The 12,737-nt window shown below is 39.2% G+C and overlaps 1 protein-coding gene across 12 annotated transcripts in view; it reads right to left on the minus strand.

The window, feature by feature from the left end:
* The window catches only part of DOP1A (DOP1 leucine zipper like protein A), a 111,331-nt gene that overhangs the window by 14,945 nt on the left and 83,649 nt on the right, over nt 1-12,737 (minus strand). For all 12 annotated transcript variants that reach the window (XR_007470530.1, XR_007470532.1, XR_007470531.1 and 9 more), the window contains 4 exons: nt 12,531-12,656; nt 7,618-7,752; nt 4,810-4,865; nt 3,549-3,653 (listed from right to left, as the gene is read on the minus strand). Coding sequence is in view for 9 of the 12 variants with exons in the window: in XM_049695323.1 (XP_049551280.1) it covers nt 3,549-3,653; nt 4,810-4,865; nt 7,618-7,752; nt 12,531-12,656 (422 nt within the window). In the remaining 3 variants the exon portion in view is untranslated. The remainder of the gene's footprint in view (nt 1-3,548; nt 3,654-4,809; nt 4,866-7,617; nt 7,753-12,530; nt 12,657-12,737) is intronic.

Consider the following 12,737-nt stretch of genomic DNA (forward strand, 5'->3'; position numbering starts at 1 on the left):
AATAAGCCATCAGAAATTTAAAAAGGGAATTTTCTAGTGTAACTGAAAATGTCCAACTTTTAATTTAAACTCTCAGAAGATAACACACATTGAGAAGGAGGTAGGATCGTTCATTATCCAAGAAACAAGAAAGGAATTAAAAAACAGGTGAGGAAACAGTAAATCTTGTGGGGGAGAAGCTACAAGTCATAATAGATGGCCTTAATTTTTTTTTTTTTTTTTTTTTTGCGGTACGCGGGCCTCTCACTGCTGTGGCCCCTCCGTTGCGGAGCACAGGCTCCGGACACGCAGGCTCAGCGGCCACGGCTCACAGGCCCAGCCACTCCACGGCATGTGCGATCTTCCTGGACCAGGGCACGAACCCGTGTCCCCTGCATCGGCAGGCGGACCCCCAACCACTGCGCCACCAGGGAAGCCCCGATGGCCTTAATTTTTAATGAAATCACCCAGCAGGATATTTGGTGATGATTCAAAGAACTGTCCATATATTCCCTCTTTGAGCCTTAGAACAATTCAGAGGTAGGTAAGGCAGGTACTGTTATTCTTGACAGACGGGAAAATAGTCTTGGAGAAGTTTACTGATGTACCCAGGGTGCCAGAGATGAGGGTTAGAACTAGAGATCAGAAGATAAGAATCAGAAATCTTCACGAGAACGTTGTTTGAGTTCCGGTGTTTACCGTTATCGGTCATCACTAAAAATTATCACACACGCTCGTTATCTTAATCTTCGATCCAGGAATTGCAGACACTGAGTCCCCTGCTCTTTTCATTACACGTTCAATGTCTAAAACTCCTTCAGCTTTTTGGTTTAGAGAATAGACAGCACGAGGGTCTAGGGATCATCGTGACCCCTGACGCTCTTGAGGATTGCTAGCTCACTGTGGCCGGGTTGGGCTCCCTGTGTTACTCAGCTTCTGCAGGCTGATCTACTCTCCTCCAGCTCTCATCACTGTCTCTCCACCCCTTCTCTGCTTCCTGGTGGAAGACTACACTCCTACATTTACCAGAACACTTGAGGCCATTTTACTAAAGAGCCCTCACTTTCCCTCCCCTTGACTTCAAAATTTTCTAGAACTCTGGTTGCCAAACCAGAATCACCAGTTTTCTTAAGGACAACAGAGAAGCTAAGTCTGTGTATATAGATCCTGACAACTACCCATTTAAAATCACCATCAGAGGGCTTCCCTGGTGGTGCAGTGGTTGAGAGTCCGCCTGCCGATGCAGGGGACACGGGCTCGAGCCCTGGTCCAGGAAGATCCCACATGCCGCGGGGCAACTAAGCCCATGAGCCACAGCTACTGAGCCTGCGCTCTAGAGCCCGTGCTCCACAACAAGAGAAGCCACTGCAATGAGAAACCCGCGCACCGCGACAAAGAGTGGCCCCCACTCGCCTCAACTAGAGAAAGCTCGTGCACAGCAACGAAGACCCAACGCAGCCAAAAATAAAAATACCATCAGAGCTACAGGGATTGAACAGAAGGTCGAAGTTCTTTGCACTTGGTTGAATTTACATCCATTCAGCGTGAAAACATGTGGACTGTGTGAGGTAATGTAACCCAGGTTGGAGAAAAGTGTATTCCCTTTCCTTCCCCTCTTCTGTCTTAAGCAGTCCTTTTCAAACTTTAGGGTGTACTCAAATCACTTGAGACTTTTTAAAAGGCAGATTCTGATTCGGGTGGTCTGGGGCGGAGATTGCGACTCTGCATTTCTAACAAGCTCCCAGGCGACTCCAGTGCTGTTGGCTGAAGGATCAACCTCTGAGTAGCAAAGTCTTAGAGAAAATGCAGCAGGACTTCCCTGGTGGCGTAGTGGTTAAGACTCCGCGCTCCCAATGCAGGGGGCCCGGGTTTGATCCCTGGTCAGAGAACTAGATCCCACGCACGTGCTGCAACTAAGGAGCCCGCCTGCCACAACTAAGACCTGGCACAACCAAATAAATAAATAAATAAATTTAAAAAATGCAGCCTTCTTTCTCACTCTTACACCTGCCATTCCCTGGGCTCCATCCCCTCCCAGCTGTCTGTGGTGCTATCAAGGAGCCCCCCGCTCTCTACAATCTTCTGTCTAGCACTCTCCTCTTATATGACACTTATCATCGTCCAGGCACTATTCTAGGAATTTAACAAATATTAATTCATTTAATCCTCGTAACAACTTTATGAGGGAGGCCCTATTATCGTCTCCATTTTACAGATGGAGAGGTCAATAACCTGCCCAAGGCCATACAGCAAAGAAGTAAAGGAGCTGGGATTTGAATCCAGGAAGAGTCTTTGTTGTTCACTACTCAACATCCTCAGGTCATCCTTACCATTAATGATGACTTTCAAATCACATTTCCTCCTGCTACCTTGCCAGTTCTCTTTCTTCTCATAATCACACATTCAAAGAATAATCCACACTTACTTTCTCACTCTAACCCTTGCTGTGCTTATCGTCTCACCAAACTCCTCTCTCCTAAATCACCAATCCTCTCCAAATCATCAATACATACAGCCTCTTTATTATATATCATCTTCCTTAATCTTTCTGAAGGGGTTAGCCAAGCCCTCTTAAATTCTCTTTGCTTCTAGAACATTGAATATGCCCGTTTTCTTCTAACTTTCCGATGTTTCAGTGTTTGCTTTTCTACCTCCTTTGCTGGCCCGCTTTCCTTCTTTTGTTGTCCTGTGATTTCAATCCCACCATCCACAGCACACAAACCTGCTACCTCCCACAAGAAACAATTCCTAGTCCACCTTCTTTTCCCTCTGATCCATTCTACTATTAATTTGCCAGTCATGACCCATCTCAAAACCTGCCATCACTCCCACCCCCTTCCCAAGGCCAAACTTCTTAATGAAAATGCAAAATCCTTCCCCCTTCTAGCTCTCATCTCCCTTTTCATCCACCCACCATTCCACTGCTGTGCCCTACTTCATAGCCAAACGAGACAAGGTACCTTGCCCAGTGCACCCTTCCCCTTCCTGTTCCACAAAGGCTTTCTGCTCCTACCACCTCCATTCACTGAGCAAATACTTCTTAGGGACATATTATGAACCAAGAATAATGGAGAGCAAAAGACAGACATTGCCTAGGACATCATGGTGCATGCAGTTAAGGGTGACTGGAATTTATCAAATAATCACACACATTATTAACATAGATCAGGAAACAACATGACAGACAGAAAATGACTCTTCCAAATCTTTTTATGTTTAGGGCCCTGAACTCAAATGACCCTCCTCTAGGAAGTTCCCCTTCAGCCGTCCTACTCACCCTCACCCCTTTCAATCCCACACTTTCTCCTAAGTGACTAAGGCTGCAACAGCTTTATGTTAGCACATTTACATTTTCCACGTGTATAAACACACAATGTTCCCTCCGAATCCTCCCCCGCCCCCCCTTTTTTTTTTTTTTACTGGCCTCATATTATACACCTAGTTCTGTACCTTTGAGAATCCTATGAGAAGGTAGACGTCACACAGCCACCCAAAACATGTTATTCAGCAATCAGACAATGAACATTATTCTTTTATTTGAAATCATATTTTTAAGTGAAATTGCTTACCCAAGTATAAGAAACTGCCCTGGGGCTGGAAGGCTCAATTGTATGGAGTCTTTCAGAAGTATCAACAATGATGCCCAGCTATCCACTAAATTGGGCACTGGAATTCTGCAAGATAAACATAGCTTCTATATATAGAGAAAGCCAACATCAACTTTAACTTTCCCTATATTTCCCCTGTCTTTACCATATTTTCCTACTACTTTCTCTGAAACATTTCCTGAATTTTTATAGACTGTGACAGAACATTTCTAAAAGCTTTATATTTTCTACTAATATTATATATAAAAAGGAAACCAAGCACATTGAAAATATCCAGTGTAAATTATTAGTCTAGAAATTCTACTGTATAGAAATACCAATTTTTAATCACATGGACTCTCAAAAGTAAAATACAACTGCAATAAATCTCAGTTTAATTACTGCCATCATAGTTACCTACTCAATCCTATTCTCTCCACATCTCTCTCATACTGGCTCTTTTTCCTTCACCTATGAGTCTCTATCTCATCTAAGGGAGAGCCGTCAATCTATCCTGAATATCAATCACCTCTAGAGAAATTAAGATTATTACCTCTGTTTCCGGCTGACCTTAACCCTAACTCCTCTCTATGTAACCTAAATTCAGCTTTTAGGCAGTCCCTGCACTAAATCACAACCAGTTTAACCTAACTTTATAAATGTTAATCATAGATCACAGACTGTTGCCAAGCTTGATGATTAAAATGGAAACTACCCTATAAGGGAGGATTAAGATTCAGGGTCTTAAGTAAGAAGTTTATCAAAACTCAAATCAACTAACTTCTGTTCAGTTGTCAGTTAAATGCAAAACTGGAATACCACAAAAAGAAGATATTTTCATATCATCATTCCTAACATTAAAAACAGATTAGATTACCATGTGTTCGCCTATATCAAAATAATGGATTTAGTGGCAGTAGGCATGGTTTCAAGAGTAGGATGTAGCTTTTCATTCATATGTAAATGATTTTCTTACAATTCACTGTTTTAATGTCCAGTGTATCTTTAATACACTTAGGTGTTTATGTTCCTAGGATTTGCATGACTGGGTCATTAAGAGACCAATGACCTTTTTTAGTATATCCGTAAACAATGTTTTTCTGTTTCTACTATTAGTTCTTTTAGTTTTAGAAGGAAAAAAATAAGCAACTTCTTGAAAGAATTCAGGTGCTTTTCTCCTATATTTCCTAACTTTTATACACTGCTAAATGAAATGAGGAGAGATCCACATCAGTTATCTTACCTTTGAATGTAAGCATAGAAAAACTGAAGCATGCAGACTTCCAGAGAAAGATGTTTCTATAAACAAAAGAAATCAGTTTTATAGTGAAGAAAAATGCTGCCTCTCCTTTTCATAGTTGCAACTACTCTGTATTTTACTGCCAATTTTAAATTAAAAAATGAAAAGCAAACAAAATCAAACACTAGGTTGTCATAAAAACCACGCAGCTCTCTTCCATGTAGTAGGGAAAACACAGAACAAAAGCTATTTAAAAAGTTGAAAATGGACAGAAGAAATCAAACTAGTCTCAGTCCCCCGCCCCAATCCCATAACCGAAGTTGATACCCCAGTCATTGCTTTTAATGATCCATTCACTCTGTAAGCGTCAACACTATTTTTATTTTAATCAGCCTATGCTTGGCTGGGGCTATCAGAATTAGGTTGAAATTTTTTATGAAATGGGAATTTAAATCTATTTTACCACACGTTTCTGTTAAATTAGTGTAGTTGTCCCAAATTTGAACTAACTCCTAACAGCCTAAAATGTAATCTTTAACTAAAGGTAGTGCTGAGTGTAACATATAATAAAAAGAACACAACTGTCCTTAAAAATCAGTAACTGGCAAGAAAATAATACTGATGTCCACTAAAATTTACCAATTCGTTACTTTTTAGTATGAACTAATCCCTTGAAAACTTCCCCTTTTACCATATAAAGAAAAATTCGGAATTTAGTATATTGAGAGCAGGGGGTGCAGCAGGTGAGAGGTGTAGAATTTGCTCTTATTTGTTTATATCCTTCACACTTAGCCCAATATCTCGGGCATAAGTAGATGCTCAAAATATTACGCTGAATTGAGCTTTCACATGCAAATTTAAAATCCTATCACAAATGCCCCAGAGGTGATTTCAGAACAGTAAGGAAACTGTTAAAAAGTTAATAGGAGGATTAATCTCCAAAACATACAAGCAACTCATGCAGCTCAATATCAAAAAAACAAACAACCCAATCCAAAAATGGGCAGAAGACCTAAATAGACATTTCTCCAAAGAAGACATACAGATTGCCAACAAACACATGAAAGAATGCTCAACATCATTAACCATTAGAGAAATGCAAATCAAAGCTACAATGAGATATCATCTCACACCAGTCAGAATGGCCATCATCAAAAAATCTAGAAACAATAAATGCTGGAGAGGGTGTGGAGAAAAGGGAACCCTCTTGCACTGTTGGTGGGAATGTAAATTGATACAGCCATTATGGAGAACAGTATGGAGGTTCCTTAGAAAAACTAAAAATAGAACTACGATACAACCCAGCAAACCCACTACTGGACATATACCCTGAGAAAACTGTAATTCAAAAAGAGTCATGTACCAAAATGTTCATTGCAGCTCTATTTACAATAGCCAGGACATGGAAGCAACCTAAGTGTCCACCAACAGATGAATGGATAAAGAAGATGTGGCACATATATACAATGGAATATTACTCAGCCATAAAAAGGAATGAAACTGAGTTATTTGTAGTGAGGTGGATGGACCTAGAGACTGTCATACAGAGTGAATTAAGTCAGAAGGAGAATAACAAATACCATATGCTAACACATATATATGGAATCTAAAAAAAAAAAAGAAAAAACAGTGATCAGAAGAACCTAGGGGCAAGACGGGAATAAAGATGCAGACCTATTAGAGAATGGATTTGAGGACATGGGGAGGGGGAAGGGTAAGCTGGGACAAAGTGAGAGAGTGGCATGGACATATATACACTACCAAATGTAAAATAGATAGCTAGTGGGAAGCAGCCGCATAGCACAGGGAGATCAGCTTGGTGCTTTGTGACCACCTAGAGGGGTGGGATAGGGAGGGTGGGAGGGAGGGAGATGCAAGAGGGAACAGATATGGGGACATATGTATATGTGTAACTGATTCACTTTGTTATAAAGCAGAAACTAACCCACCATTGTAAAGCAATTATACTCCAATAAAGATGTTAAAAATAAATAAAATAAAATAAAAATAAACTCATGGTAGGAAAAAAAAAGTTAATAAGGACACTGGCTATTCACACACACAAGTAATACACTCTTCAGGCAACAGAAAAAATAATATTTTCAGGTATGTGTAATAATTCTTTTAAGGAAGTGATTAGGTCTATTTTGCCTTGGCTTAAAATCTAATGTTTTCAGTTGGTAAATATTTTTTAAGAAAATAGGACCTCTTAGTGTTCTGGAACAAAGAGCAAAAAAAGTAGAGAAATCCATAACTTTAGTAATTTGTAGACTTTTATGTCTGCCTAGCTAGAGACAATGCATTGTGAATGTAGAGACTCCGTTATTCATTTTTTGGTAGCCCTCGCACAGCACAGTTTGTACATGGTCAAGAAATGACACTGACTAGAACTAAGGTTATGGCAAAATGTGGGGAGTTTACAGACTTGAGACATTCATTCTGAAGAGAATGCAGTACGAAGCTGTGAAAAAGGCAACAACTGAGGTAAACAGACCTTGGGCTCTGGCTTCTGTGCTCTTCCTTTACATGACCAGAAAAATCTCACCTAAGAATTTGGTCCCACAGCCCCTAACTCCCTTAGACGTACATCTGGAGAGCTACGAGCAGTGAACTGCTCTTCACTGGCCACAGGGATGATCACACAGCAAGTCACTGCACATACTGAGAACTGTTTTTATTAGGGTGATTCGAGGAACACATGCGGTCATTTCTGCAATCCTTTTAAATAAAAGGATGTATTGTACAAAAAATATCTTACCTACCAGGGTCACTTCTGAAATACAACTGTAAACAGATCAAAGTTCTTCTTACCTTGTCCTTGGCTATGGCTGGGGGCTGCTTTAAAACTTCCTTCACCGTCTGTATGACAGTTTCTGCTCTCATGACACTGATTGAACGAACCAGTTCTACTAGTAAAAGCTGTTCTTCACTGGCTGCAGGAATAACCTGGAGAACACATCATTGTATTCACTTATGTACGTGTATATTTAAGTCTTTTAAGACAAATCACAGAATCAAGAGAATATTTTATGGCCTCTTCTTTAGGTAAAATTTCTTTTTTTATCCATATAATACCTGTACATCATTTCAAAAAATCAAATAGGACAACAAGCCTTTTAAGACAAAATAGCAGTGCCCTCGCACTTCTCATGCCCCAAAGCAACAATGCTCAACTCTTAGCTCTTTTCTATCATTTCTGAGTAATATACACTCTTATTACTTTTCCTACTTCACAATATTTTCTTTAATTTTACACATCATCTACTGACTTCCTACTTTAGAAGACAAAGGTTTAGCTCTCTTACACTTTTCTCCCTATCCTCCCAACGTAGTTACATCATAACTTCATTTAAATCAACATCTAGGGTTCACGTGACTACTTATGGTTATGCTGTGTATTATCACTGCATGTCTTTTCTTGTATGACTTTTTGTTTTCCCTAGAGTTAAACTGTTTTCTTTTGCCAATCTTTAAAATAGTTTTTATTATTCATTCCAATGATAAGGTTCAACGAGTCTAGATTAATAAAATAATTTGCCTCAAAGAAATATAATTGTTTTTAATTTAATTTTTTAAGGACTTCCACAAAGAAACACTGGATATGATGAACTATGTATGCGCTTTCATTCATTTCAGAGTTGTTTATGATATGAAGAATTATTTATGCATATTTTGTATATAAATTTCCTCTTTGCACTAAAATCATGATGAAAAAAATAAAAGATGTATGAATAATTGTATATCAGCCAGCAGATGGATGAAATAAATGAATATACATCAAAGGAATACAATACCCGTATTCATAATATTTTATATGTAAATGTGTTTAAAATTCTGATAGTATATACAAGAAAACATGGTTATCATTAAGCAGTATGACTTCAGTTGGATTTTTCTACCTTTATAAAAAAAACTTCCTTAATTGTCACAATGGGTTTAATAGAAGTGTGTGTGCACATACACGTGCATTTGTGTGTTTGCACTATTTTTGTTTGCTTGGTTTTCTCTATCACATGTTCATCCACAAACATGCCAAAGACGGTAAATGTCCTGTAATTGCGTATTCAAAAACATCAGATAATTAATCTCTCTACCTTTTACTTGGGTTGGTACTCTCTAGGCTTGCTATACAGTATCATCTTGATATCTCTCCTGTGACCATCAGTCTTAAAGATTCCCTTTCCTTTTCTTCTGTGTCGGAACTCCTATTTCTTGGACCCCACGTTGTCTTCTTTCTTGTTTTTTTCCTCCTCTGGTGGAGATACATCTTACAATAGCTGAGAAAGGGTGAATTGATCACAATTTTTTTGTTTTTTTGAGACATTTCATGGTCAAAACTCACTTGAGTGACAGTTTGGCTCGGTTAGAATTATAGGTTGAAACTAATTTTCCCATCATAATTTCTAGTGCTGCTGTTGACAAGTCTTATCATTATTCCATTGAATATGACCAGTATTTTCTCTTTAGAAGACTGTCAGATCTTTTTTTTAAATTTCTTTTTTATTTTTATTTATTTTTTTGCGGTACGTGGGCCTCTCACTGCTGTGGTCTCTCCCGTTGCGGAGCACAGGCTCCGGACGCGCAGGTTCAGCGGCCATGGCTCACGGGCCCAGCCGCTCTGTGACATGTGGGATCCTCCTGGACCGGGGCACGAACCCGTGTCCCCTGCATCGGCAGGCGGACTCTCAACCACTGCACCACTAGGGAAGCCCCTGTAAGATCTCCTTTTTATCTTCAGTGTTTTGAAATTACTTGCTGATCTTTGTGTAGACATATCTCTTTTTACAGTGCCTGCAGCAATTCATTTCCTTCATTTCTGCGGAATTTCCTTGTACTATTTCTTAGATACTTTTCTTCCTTCATTTTTTCTATTCCTTCTTTCTTCAAAAAGATCTTGAGCCTCCGGTATCACTTCCGTAATTTTTAAATCTCCTTTCACCTATTTTCCATATCTCTAAATTTACATTCTATATTTGGTATTTATCTACTTTCACTTTCCAAACCTTATAACTGATTTTGTTTTGCTTCTGCTATAAAATTTTTTAACATTCAAGATAATTTAAAAATTTTGCAATAGTCTTTCTTATAATCTCTTCTTATTTCATGGATGCAATATGGTTTTACCTCTTGAAGGACATTACTATTATTTACATTTTCTTCTGTTACATGCATTGTTTCTTTTGACTTTCTCTATTTAGTTGTTTCAGTCTTTGTCTAATTTTTTGAGACTTTCTTCATATGAGTTGGCTCTCTATCAATTTTAAATGTGAGTAATAATAATATAACTATATATATATATTTACAGAGTGCTTATTAAGTGCTGTGCATTGGTAAGTGCCATATATATATTTTTCCTTCTTCCCTTCCTCCCTCTCTCTCTCTCTCACTTTCTTTCTGATTCTCACAACCCCATGAAGTAGTACTGCTACCCTGAAGAAGTCATATAGTTAGTGAGTGGGGAAGTCAATATTTGAACCCCAGAGATCTGGTTTCAAAGTCTGCGCTCTTAACAACTATGCTACTATTGCCTTTCAAAAAGAAAGTAAAACATGATGGGAACTCAAGCATTTGTGCACAGGACTACTGGATAGGTGGGCCTTCCTGTGTGGTGATAGCAGCCTAGTTTGTTTTTCCTAGGAGACTCAAAAACTTCAGTAGCTATAGGTCTTTTTTCTTGGTCAGGTCATTTTCCTAGAGAGGAATCCTCCAAACTGCTACCTGAGGGACATAGTAACTTCCTGCCATCTCACTGGGGTGAGGGTGATTCCCATTTTTCAAAATGTAGACTTTTGAATGCTGGTTTCAGCATGAAGTCTAATTTCTACTTGTGTCAACCTTATGCCCTTCCGTCAAGAGCCCCTCTTTTTTTTAAAATTAATTAATTAATTTTTGGTTGCGTTGGGTCTTTGTTGCTGCGAGCAGGCTTTCTCTAGTTGTGGTGAGCGGGCGCTACTCTTCATTGCGGTGCATGGGCTTCTCATTGCAGTGATTTCTCTTGTTGTGGAGCACGGGCTCTAGGCGTGTGGGCATCAATAGTTGTGGTGCGTGGGCATCAGTAGTTGCGGTGCATGGGCTCAGTAGTTGTGGCTCGTGGGCTCTAGAATACAGGCTCAGTAGTTGTAGCGCACGGGTTTAGTTGCTCTGCAGCATGTGGGATCTTTCCGGACCAGGGCTCGAACCCATGTCCCCTGCATTGGCAGGTGGATTCTTAACCACTGCACCACCAGGTAAGCCCAAGAGCCTCTCTCGATAAACTCTTCACATAGTAAACTTGACTCCAGTCTCCTGATGGGATAGGGTAAGAGAAGTGGGTGGTTGGTTGCTTGGGTTGGGAAAAAGGGATCTATAAACTCTCAATCAGTCTTCCAGATTTCAGCCCCATCCTAACTCTCTGCCTTTAAGAAGTACCTGATACTTCTACTTCCAGAAACTGTCTATAGTTTTTACAGTGGGAATTGAACCCCTTCTTGCAGCAACTTAGAGCAGAGAAGCTGATACTGATATCTAAGTCAATTACAACTCAGACACGTGTTTTTCATCTTGCAAAATTTTGTTGACTCTTATTTTTTTGTGGTGACCTCTCCCAATTTCTTTGTCATTGTGGGTTTTGCCATTAAAAATTTTTTTACTCTCATTTTTGGGAAGAAAGCAGAGAAAAACGCATGTGTTCAATATGCCATATTAAACCACGTGTGCTTGACTGATTTTAAATAGTCTAGAATCTCAGTTCTGTCCAATGTAATATCTACTACTGAATCCTCACATGCAAAATGTCATATAAGTGGGAATGTTTATTTTTATTACTTTAGATATGTCAGCCTATATGTAATGTGAAATCAGCACAAAAATATGATTGGAAACCTTTAGCTGGACAAATCATATATCTTATGGGAACATAAATTATTTAATAGCCTTAGTATTCTAATGAGTTAGTATTTATATCCAATATAGAACACTTTTTTGAGCTTTTTTTCTTTTTAGATTAAAAAAATTTATTAATTTCATTTATTTTTGGCTGCATCGGGTCTTAGCGGTGGCACGTGGGATCTTTTTGTTGCGGCGCGCAGGCTCCTCTCTAGTTGTGGCGCGCGGGTTTCTCTCTAGTCGTGGTGCACGGGCTCCAGAGCATGTGAACTCTGTAGTTGCGGCATATGGGCTCTCTGGTTGTGGTGCGCAGGCTTAGTTGCCCCGCGGCATGTGGGATCTTAGTTCCCCAACCAGGGATCGAACCCGCATCCCGTGCATTGGAAGGTGGATTCTTAACCACTGGACCACCAGTGAAGTCCAAGAACACTTTTTTGAGCTTTCATACCCACAAAGCAACAAAATTTTCACATACATAATCCAAAGACAACATATGAATTACATTTAGAAATGATTTAAGAGGTCACGTTGTAACGAAAAACTAGTCAAGATGAAAATTTCTCTCCATATTCTTGCCCTGTACCCTGAATGACTATCATTTAAAAAACACATTGCATTATATTACCATTTCTATGTAAAATACAGCTACAGTTTTAATATTACATTAATTACCTGTCTTCACATAAAATATCTTTTATATTTATTTAAGAAATTTAGGCAATATATCATTATCTAAACCTGTACACAAACTTGTTGCCTTTCCACCACCCACCCTATCCCAGCCCCACTGCGACTAATGGAGAATTGAAAATCAGCATGTGCTCCCCATATGCTTACCAAATGAAAAGACAAATACATACCTTGGTCCTAGTGGTGGTTTTGTTCTGTCTTCTTTCATTCCATACAAAGGCGATGGCAGCCATAAAGTGAACACCATGATTCATTGAAATGGGCCCCAATAATTCTAGGATCTGCTGTCTCAAGTTCTACAAAAATTTAAGCAAATGACAAGTGAATTAAAAATTATGGAAGCATTAATAACTGGACTGCACTTTTAGTTTTTCTTG

Source organism: Orcinus orca, chromosome 12, assembly GCF_937001465.1.
Source record: "Orcinus orca chromosome 12, mOrcOrc1.1, whole genome shotgun sequence".
NCBI lineage: Eukaryota > Metazoa > Chordata > Mammalia > Artiodactyla > Delphinidae > Orcinus > Orcinus orca.